This window comes from Perognathus longimembris, chromosome 28, assembly GCF_023159225.1.
Source record: "Perognathus longimembris pacificus isolate PPM17 chromosome 28, ASM2315922v1, whole genome shotgun sequence".
NCBI lineage: Eukaryota > Metazoa > Chordata > Mammalia > Rodentia > Heteromyidae > Perognathus > Perognathus longimembris.
In genome coordinates, this window is record NC_063188.1 from 54,875,113 (window position 1) to 54,886,416 (window position 11,304).

At 35.8% G+C, this 11,304-nt stretch overlaps 1 protein-coding gene across 1 annotated transcript; it reads right to left on the reverse strand.

The window, feature by feature from the left end:
* Nucleotides 1-523: 523 nt before the first annotated feature.
* On the reverse strand, nucleotides 524-1,696 carry Tent5d (terminal nucleotidyltransferase 5D). The gene has a single exon (XM_048335358.1). The coding sequence runs from the start codon at nucleotides 1,694-1,696 to the stop codon at nucleotides 524-526; it is 1,173 nt and encodes a 390-aa protein (XP_048191315.1).
* Between the last annotated feature and the right edge of the window lie 9,608 nt (nucleotides 1,697-11,304).

Sequence of the window (11,304 nt, forward strand, 5' to 3'; positions counted from 1 at the left end):
ACTATGGCAGTATTTTGAAATCAAGTTTGTGAAAAAATTAAATATTTACAAAGCCTGGAGTTTACTATCTTTTGATTTAGTTGTCTCTGAAATTATGCATTTCAAATTAACTTCTAAAATTTTATGGATAATATTATTCACTAGAAAAAAGCAGAGCAGTAATAAGAAAATAATTGAATATAAAATTGATGGCTCATGTCCTCACTATACATCTGGATTTTAAAACATAGGTAGTGTTCTTTTATATTTTAGTCTAATATGCAGATATATCTATTTGTCACAGTAAATTTGAAGTCATAAGTTATAACTTTAACTATTCCACAACATTTTAACCAGCCAGTAACATTTAGAAAAAATTTGAAGTTGTCAATTCACAGATAAAATCGCATTTACTATAAAGGTCTAAGTTCTAATTTATGGGAAATTATTGGTAACTGTCAAAAAATTAATCTTGAATTTTATAGAATTTTGCAGCTTGCTTGTAATAGATGTTAAAAGCAAGTTTCTGCTGTGTTTCTGATCCTTAAAACATACCACTTGGCACATTAAAGTGCACTGCCTGATATGGCTGGAAGTAAACCTGTGGCGGGCCAGATGGTACATAATAAGAAGGGTATCCTCCCTCAGTAACTATGTATGGAGCAGGTTGATAAAAGCAAGTAACATTGTTTGTGTTAGGTAAAATATTTTGTTCTCCAAGTACTTTTAAAGCCATAAGAGTGATCATGTTAAGAGTTTGCCTTCTTTCATATCCCATGAGACAAACAGTGCTTTGGTTGACAACTCCATGTAAGGTCATAAGGTAGTCATACTTGCTCTTTTCTTCACCAATGAAGTGGTTACGAAGGTACGATTCAATTTTCTTTTGTTGTTCTGCTACATCGGGAAAATCAATGAAAAATCTAGAACACATATAACGTTCCAGGATCTTAATTTCGACTTCACTAGCTGGTTTGAAGTCACGAACCAGCAAGTTGCTGTATTTGAGAAGGCCACCACCTCTAATCTCTTCAGGTTTTCTAGTAGATATAAGCTTGTACTTCAAATGTATCATCGCTTCTTGAAAATTTCCATACATACTTTCAGCTACCACAACAGGATAGGATTCTTTGGTCAGCTTAGCATTTTTGTCGCAATAGAAATCTAACATGCGATCCAAAAGAATTTGAAAGGAATCTACACTAAACTCAAACTGTCGCCTGATAGAATTCACAAATTTTAATTCAACATTCTTCCCATTGTTATTTGAGAGCGAGATAAGACTCCAGCGATCATGGTTATTGCAAACTTTGACCATCTTCTGAACATAGGCATCTTTCATGGTTCTTTGAGTAAGCTTGTCTTTTTTTACACCCTTTGGTAAAAAATCAAGCAAACAACCTAGGACAACATCCTTAACAACATGAAATTCTTGATCACATGGAAGATCAACACCAAATATGATATCCAGATCCTTATAGCTGATGCCATTATGGCTTGCAAGAATGTAACTTGCAGTAGAACCATTCAATCGGGTATCTTTTACAACAATTCCTTGCTTTATAAGTTGCTCTTTTACAACATGAATGATATCTTTTGGTTTTACCTGCAAAGTGGGGAAATTTCCCCTCCCATGAATGGGAATTATTTCATCTAACACACGGTCCAGTACTACAACTTGATCCCAAGTGAGATTGCTGAATCCAAGGTCAGACATTTTGAGGCCAGTAGATTAACTAGGAAGCAACCTATTGAGAAAAACACATTGAGAGTAAATGTTAGCTTCTTAAGATAAATGTTACACTAAAGAATATCAAAACACCTTCACATTCATTGTGACATTCTAATATTTAAAATAAATTATCAGTATTAAATTCTCAATGTTAAATCTGGTGAGTAAAAGCTACACTTGTAATCATTGGATACACTGGTAAATACAAATGGATTTTTCAGGGATAAATTGGAGCTTGTAATTGTGGCTAATGCAAAATGTTATCATTAGAAAAAGAATGCTTGTAATCCTAGCTACTTAGCAGGTTGAGATCTGAGAATTGGGGTTCAAAGCCAGCCTGGGCAGGAAAGTCTGTGAGACTCCTATCTCCAAGTAACCACCAGAAAACCAGAAGTTGTGTTATGGCTCAAGTGGTAGAGCACTAGCCTTGAGCTGAAGAGCTCAGCTCAGGCACAGGGCCCAGGCCCAGAGTTCAAGCCCCGTAACAGACAAAAAAGGAAAAGAAAATAAAAAGAAAAGCTACCCTTTTCAGTCTTTTCCATGTAAATATAGTGTTTGGTGGTTTAAGTATGTTCACAGTATGATAAATATACATCATTGGGCTTAACTGTCATGGAATTATATTTAGAATAGATACTTGTCTGTGTTGAAAAGGCTCAGTGGACTAAAGGTCATAGTGCTTCAAAAGAACTAATAAGAGAATTCTAACATACATTAAATTTCATATATATTACTTCTCTTATATTAAGAAGGTGATTAAAGTTCTATATTTGTTAATTCTTTGTATTCTTGGGGATAATTATATTACCCAATCATTATTTTTTCTACTTGCCCAGAAGCACTTACAAAATATTAGTTGAATGTCACTTTGCAACAATGGTAAAGCAACTGAGACTACATATTTATTCAAAAATGAAATAACATATAGAATGATAAGATTGCTGAGCTTTAAACAATGTTTACTGTATATGTGCAATATGATGTGCTTGGATATTTTTTATAATTTGGGTAATATTTGGAAATTAAATTTAATAGTGTGCATAAACATTATAAATTCAATTATATAAAATTCTATAGTCAGGTACAAATATTGTGATTACATGGGTATTTAAGTGCTTTATTAACCTGTCTAAGCAAATGAATCTAGGAGTGTAAATAAATTATATCATGGACACAGTTTTAGATTTATGTAATCTTTCTGAAGTCCAGGAATGGTGCTTAAGTTATATTTGTGTTGATGGCACTCAGGAAAATCCAAAATAGAATTTAGTACTGTATATTCTCCTAGATGATCCAGAGTGATAGGATCATCTTACTTGGCATCTGTAGTAGAACAGACTTCAATCAAACATTTTGTAAAGCCCAATTAGATAATAGCAGATCTGTGTCAGTGAGAAGACAAACTAAGCCTATTCTGCTTCTATCTGTATTATTCTCCTACTTGTTTATGGAATGGTTTGTTTGCTATATTTTAAGCAATTTCAATTATAAGTGTTTGTACAATCTGTTTATCTATATGAATATCCCAGCCAATTCTTAAATATTAAGGAACTAAACTCATTACACTAAATTGAAACACTGAAAAGAGCAATATGAGTTGAGAGAACACAAAATAATTGGCAATGCTATTTTAAAATTTTACTATTTGAATTTCATCATTTTTATACTCAAGTTCTAAATATGGAAAAGGAGTAGTTTATAATGATGTGAATGTGTTAGGAAGATCAACAATTTACTTAAATAAATACTTTAGATGATATGGAGCAAGTTTAAATTCTTTCTCAATATACTAATTTCTTTTGCAAAGAATAGTTTTATTCCTTTGGTGGAAAATTGTCTTTTCCCATATAAGTGAAAACATTTTTCTTGTGACCTAATCTGAAAGTTAGAATCTATATATGAAACATTTATGATACATTATAAAGGAAAAATTCATATTGCTAAAGTGATATTATTGAAATAAAGAATTATTTTCCACATGGCAATTGACAAGACCTTTATGTGAAAATAAACAACCAAAGATATGATTACATTAAGTAGCTAGCAGAACGTGGAAATCCTCCAGCAACAAAACAAAACAAAACAAAACAAAAACCCTCTCGAAGCCCCCCACTCAGTGTCTTGTATCTGCTCAGAGACATTAACAAAAAAAATAGAGGGGATAAAAATATTTCCCCATGAAATCATAGTAAGACCTTGCAGAGACAAAAACCTCTAACCTCGATGTTAGTGGCTCATGCCTGTAATCTCGCTATTTAGAGGCAGAGATCTAGATAATTTTTCTTCAAAGTCAGTCCAGCTAGTGAAATCTGAAAGGCTCTATCTCCAGTTAATAAGCAAACTGTCAGAACAAAGCTGTGGCTCAAATGGCAGGGTAAAGGCTATGAACAAAAATGCCAAGCAAGAGCACAAGGCTCTGAATTCAAGCTCCAGTACTGGTGCAGAAGTGTGTGCACATGTATACACACACATGTCCAAAATTTAATTTACTTTACAGTAGGAAAGTAGCATAGATCATTAATATTCAACTTTCAGTGTCCAGTTAAATTACCTTTGCTACAGATTCCAAACTTTTTAGACTAGAAAAATCTAGGAGAGCAATTTTATCTTCTTATTGTATTTTATTTTTACTTTATTTTATTTCATTTATTTGGGTAATACTGGAGTCATGCAAGTATGCTACCACTTTGACAGCTGTCTCTAGCCTTTTGTACTGTAGGTTATTTTTCAGGTAAGATCTTCTACTTTTTGCCCAGTGATGGCTTCTGACTTCAATCCTCCTAATTAGCTGAGATCACATGTATGAACCAACACTCCCAGTTTGTTTGTTGAGTTGGAGGTCTCAAGCATTTTCGCCTTGGCTGGACTCTATGATCCTCCCAGTTTCTACCTCCTGAGAAACATGGATTACAAATATGTACCACAGCATTTGACTTCTAAGAACTTTAAAACCACAAATATAAAATAATGTAGTGCTAATACTTAATTATAAAAAATACAATCAAGCCAACTTGCCAGCATGTGGGAAATGGTGTCAGTTGAACAACATATTATTCAACTGTCAGAATCAGATTTTTAATGAAAAGATTACTTATTTTACCTTTCTCTTACCACTACTATACAAGCTTGTTTTTAAAACAAAGCTAATCTTTACTAAATACGAGCTACAATCTCATTGATCAACATTGCTACTCTATGCACATCAAATGCAAGTTCATTTTACAAAATTATCTTAGATTAAGTATAGCTATAAGAAATCCATGATACACATATACACAAATATATATGCACATCAATATAATGGCCTATGTATAATAGAATATATGTCATGAAATAAATACAAGTGGCTTTTATTCATCTGGAATCTGTATATACTTCGACCAACTAACATGGAGAATTAGAATTTAATGGTAATTTTGTTTTCCTCAAACAGCTACTACTAATTTTCACAACAATTTGTAAGATCAATAGCACTGTTTTTGAAAGCATTTCAACTACAATATTTAAGTATAATATTTATTCTCATGTGTGGCTCATGGCTTAGGACCTAATTACCTTATCTCATATAACCCAGCCAATCCCCCATATGTTGAAGAAGAAAGGAACACATTACAAAATTTCTGGTGAAATGATATGAATTAAAAGACACAGGTCAAGATAAACTTTGGATAACTATGATAGCAAAGGTGGGGAAAAATCTAACAAAACTATGCACATACTACAAGGACATCCAGGAAGCCAAGAAAGAAATGGAAGCAAAAATGGATACAGTGCACACCTCCGTCAAAGAAGACCTTAATATCCTGAGAAGTGAAATGCATGAAAAAATAGACTTAAAATACAACTCTTTATAGGAAGAAATTTCCACAATCAGAGCTGATCTGGCAACCATAAATAGCTCTCTGATATCCATAAACTCCGCAATTGAATCCACAGCAGAAAGAATTGACCATATGGAAGCCAGAATCTCTCTCTTGGACGATGATGCAGCCAATAAGAACCAGAAAATTACCACACTACAAGAAACGGTAAATCCCCAGGGCAGACTAATCCAGGAGCTAGTGGACAAAGATAAGAGATATAATCTGCGCATATTGGAATAGAAGAAGGAGCCGAATACCAGAGCAGAGGGCTTCAAAATATTCTCAATAAAGTGATTGCAGAAAACTTCCCCAATCTCACAAGGGACCCCATCCAGGTAACCGAAGCCTATAGGACACCAGGCAGACCAGATCCTAGAAAAGCCACGCCAAAGCACATAATATTCAAGACTTCAGATCTCAACAATAAAGAGAAAATTTTGAATGCAGCCAAAGAGAAGAAAGAAACCTATTACAATGGGAAGAATATCCGAATAACAGCAGACCTCTCCACAAAAACCTACCATGCGCAAAGAGAATGGAAGAACACGATCCAAGTCCTACAGGCCAACAATTGCCAACCTAAAATAAAATATCCAGCGAAGCTGGAGTTCATATTCAAGGGGAAAACCAGATCTTTCCACAGCAAAGAGGATCTAAAGGAGTATGTGAATAAAAAAAACAGCCCTACAGTGAATTCTAAGAGGGGAATCCCACCCAACAGAAATCGTACAGGACACACATACAGAAACAGAAAGAAACTACAATAGCCAGAGCCAAACAGAAAGAAGAACACACTAAAGACAACAACAACAACAAAAAAAGGAAAAACAGCCAAACAAGAAAATGGAAGGAGAAAAAACATCATATCCTTGACCTCTTTGAATATGAACAGTATAAATGCTCCGATAAAGAGGAGCAGACTGGCAGAATGGATCCGCAAACAAAAAGTTGCCATCTGTTGTCTACAAGAGCCCGACTTTACAGCAAGGGATTAAAAACAGGCTCCAAATGAAAGGATGGAACAAGATCTTCCAAGCAAATACACCTACCAAAACAGCAGGAGTAGCCATCCTGATCTCAGACAAGTTGGACTTCTTATTAAAATCAACTCAAAAAGACAAAGGTCACTACATTTTAATACAAGGAAAAATCCAGAATCAAGACAACATGGTGATAAATGTATACTCACCGAACAAAAGAGGCCCTACATATGTCAAGCAAATTCTCACAGAATTACAGAACAAGATAGACCCAAACACAATCATAGTGGGTGACTTTAATACCCCACTCCAAGAGACAGATCCAACACCCAGAGGATTAGCAAGGGAGCTGAGGACCTAAGTAACACCATATCCAAATGGATCTGACAGATCTATACAGAATCTTCCACCCTACAGAGACCCAACACACTTTCTTCTCAGCAGCCCATGGATCATACTCCAAAATAGAACATGACATAGCACACACAAAGAACCTCAGAAAATACAAAAGTATTGACGTCATCCCATGTATTATATCTGACCACAGTGGATTAAAGGTAACCCTCAATAAACCCCACACTGTTATCCAACACATGGGCCACAGACCAAACTAAATATGAAATTAACAAATTCATAAGCCGCAATTACAATGAAAACACATCACAAAGAAACCTATGGGACACAGCTAAGGCAGAACTGAGGGGAAAGATCATCACCCTTAGCACTCACATCAAAAGAATGGAAGCAGAGTAGGTGAATAACCTCAAGATGAAACTAAAACAACTAGAGAAACAAGAAATGACCGAATCTAAAATGACTAGGAGGAGAGAGATCACAAAGATTAAAGAAGAGATAAATCTGATTGAAAATAGAAAGACCATTCAAGAAATAAGACTAAAGGCTGGTTCTTTGAGAAAATAAATAAAATTGACAGAACCCTCGCAAGACTTACAAAAAAAAGAAGAGAAGAGACTCATATATGTAAAATCAGGGACTCCACCGGAAAAATAACAACAAGTACACACAATATTCAAACAATCATAAGGAACTATTTCCAGAACCTCTACTCACTAAAAAACAATAATTTTACAGAAATGGATAAATTCTTAGAGAAGTATAAACTGCCCAAACTGAACCAAGAAGAAATAAATCAACTAAATAAACCAATAAATTACACCGAGATACAGGGGGTAATCAAGAACCTCCCAACAAAGAAAAGCCCAGGCACAGATGGATTCACCAATGAATTCTATAAAACCTTTAGTGAGGAGGTAATACCCATACACCTCAAACTCTTCCACGAAATAGAAACAAAGGGAGAAATCCCAAACTCATTCTATGAAGCTAATATCATACTCATTCCCAAACCAGGCCAAAGACCCAACAAAAAAAGAGAATTACAATATCACTAATGAACACAGACGCAAAGCTCATCAATAAAATATTAGCTAACAGGATCCAGAAACTGATCACGAAAATTATACAACATGACCAAGTAGGCTTCATCCCACAGTCACAAGGATGGTTCAACATCCGTAAATCATTCAATGTAATTCACCACATAAACAGAACTAAAATCAAGAATCATATTGTTATCTCAGTCGATGCACAAAAAGCCTTTGACAAAATACAACATCCATACTTACTAAAAGCTTGGGAGAGAACAGGAATAGATGAAACATTCCTCAAAACAATAAAAGCCATATACAACAGATCAACTGCTAACAACATATTAAATGGAGAGAAACTTAAATCATTCCCCCTAAACTCAGGAACAAGACAAGGATGCCCACTCTCCCCACTTCTATTCAACATAGTGCTGGAATCCCTAGCCATAGCAATAAGGCAAGTAGAGGACATCAAAGGGATCCACATTGTCAAAGAAGAAATCAAACTATCCCTATTTGCAGATGACATGATCTTATATCTGAAGGACCCAAAAAACTCAGTCCCCAAACTCTTATACCTAATAAACCATTTTGGCAAAGTAGCAGGATACAAAATCAATCCACAAAAGTCAGCAGCTTTTCTGTACACCAGCAATGTACAAACAGAAAAGGAAATTATGGAAACTATTCCATTTACAGTGGCCAAAAAAAGAATATAGTACGTAGGGATCAACTTAACCAAGGACGTGATGGACCTATTTAATGAAAACTATAAAAATCTAATAAGGGAAATCAAAGAAGACACAAGGAGATGGAAAGACCTCCCTTGCTCATGGGTAGGCAAAATAAATATAGTGAAAATGGCCATATTGCCCAAATTGGTATACAAATTCAATGCAACCCCATCAAAATCCCAGCCACATTCTTCACTGAAATCGAGAAACCAATCCATAAATTCATATGGAACAGCAAAAGACCTAGAATAGCCAAAGCAATTCTAGGCAAAAAAAGCAGTGCAGGAGGTATCACAATACCAGACTTCAAGCTCTAATATAGTACCATCATAACAAAAACAGCCTGGTATTGGTATAAAAACAGACCGAAAGACCAATGGATCAGAATTGAAGATCAGGAAATAAAACCGCACTCTTACAGTCATCTGATACTCGACAAAGGAGCTAAACACATACAATGGAATAAACATAGCCTCTTCAACTACTGGTGCTGGGAGAACTGGGCAGCCATATGCAGAAAACTCAAAGTAGACCCATGCCTATCATCATGCACCAAGGTCAACTCAGAATGGATCAAGGACCTCAATATCAGACCTGAATTCTTGAAACTACTGAAGGACAGAATAGGAAGACACTAGAACTTGTAGGTACAGGAAGGAACTTCCGGAATATAGTCCCAGGGGCACAACAAATAGGGGAGAGACTCGACAAATGGGACTACTACAAATTAAAAAGTTTCTGCACAGCTAAGGACATAGCCACCAAAATAGAAAGACAGCCAACCATATGGGAAAGGATCTTTACCAGTACAGCAACAGACAAAGGCCTACTATCTGTCATCTACAGAGAACTCAAAAAACTAAGCCCCTCCAAGCCCAGTAAACCAATTAGGAAATGGGCAAAAGAGCTAAAGAGAGAATTCACTAGAGAAGAGATAAAAATGGCAAAGAAACATATGAGGAAATGTTCAACATCCCTGGTAGTAAAGGAAATGCAAATAAAAACAATCCTGAGATACTACCTCACTCCAGTTAGAATGGCCTATACTCTGAACTCAGGCAACAACAAATGCTGGTGGGGATGCAGGGAAAGAGGAACCCTTCTCCATTGTTGGTGGGAGTGCAAATTAGTACAACAACTTTGGAGAACAATATGGAGGTTTCTCAAAAAGCTCAATATAGGGCTGGGGATATGGCCTAATGGCAAGAGCGCTTGCCTCGTATACATGAGGCCCTGGGTTCAATTCCCCAGCACCACATATACAGAAAATGGCCAGAAGTGGCGCTGTGACTCACGTGGCAGAGTGCTAGCCTTGAGCAAAAAGAAGCCAGGGACAGTGCTCAGGCCCTGAGTCCAAGGCCCAGGACTGGCCAAAAAACAAAAACAAACAAAAAAAAGCTCAATATAGACCTACCCTATGACCCAGCCATACCACTCCTAGGCATCTATCCTGAACAGCAGGTCCCAAGATATCAAAAAGACATTTGCACTTCCATGTTTATCGCTGCAGAATTCACAATAGCCAAAATATAGAATCAACCCAGCTGCCTCTCCACAGATGAATGGATCCAAAACATATGGTACCTATACATAATGGAATACTACATAGCGATTAGGAATGATGAAATATTGTTATTCACAGGGAAATGGTCAGAACTTGAACAAATAATGTTGAGCGAGACAAACCTAGAACATAGAAAACAAAGGGGCATGATCTCCCTGATATATGACTGTTAAGATGGGGTTATGGAGAGACAGTAGAGACCAGGTCTGTGAAACCAAAAACCTCTTGTCAAATGGTAATTCCCACAGGATTGGGTCAGCGACCCAACATTATGTAACTAAAACCAAACAACTACTTAACATATAAAGGTCAAAAATTGACCTCTCAGTGGAATACAATAGCTTAAAATCTATGTATGTGCGTTCATGTAAGACTACTCTCGACATATTGTCTAATGTCAACATTACATTTAAAGGCCTAGGCGAATTTTCTTTGGCGTAGGCCATGTGGCTACTGTATATGTTCTTGGTACATTGTGTATTGTCTATGTCTACCTGACATAGGGAAGGGAAAGAAAAACAAGGTGTAAGATATCACAAGAAATGTACACACTGCCCTACTATGTAACTGTACCCTTTTTGCACAATACTTTGTCAAAAAATTTTTGTTTAATAAATAAATTACTAAATAATAATAATAATATTCGAAGCATATTTCCAAAGAGAATGAGAAAGACTTACACTGGAAAAATAGCTTTCACAGCTGCAATGCAGTTAATATGCTGATTCACTGGATCTTGCTCTGAAGACAGGACTTTTCATCTTATCACTGAAAACGCTGTAAGCCACCTTGTCTGAAGAGAGAAATTGTTAATTTGTTTTTTTGTGCCAATCCTGGGGCTTCAACTCAGGGCCTGAGTGCTGTTTTGAAATTTTTCCCTTCAAAACCGTACAAGAAATTTACCCAATGCCTAACGTATGAAACTGTAACCACTCCGTACCTCACTTTGACAATAAATAAGAAAAAAATATGAAAAAGAAATTTTTCCCTTCAAAAGCTAAACTCTGTGATGTCATTCAAAAATTGGTTGCTCAAATCAATTTTTTTTCATTTAATAATTGTTG

What these genes read in the sequence shown, in the direction of transcription:
- Tent5d (XM_048335358.1), bottom strand. Translation starts at nt 1,696, where the DNA reads ATGTCTGACCTTGGATTCAGCAATCTCACTTGGGATCAAGTTGTAGTA.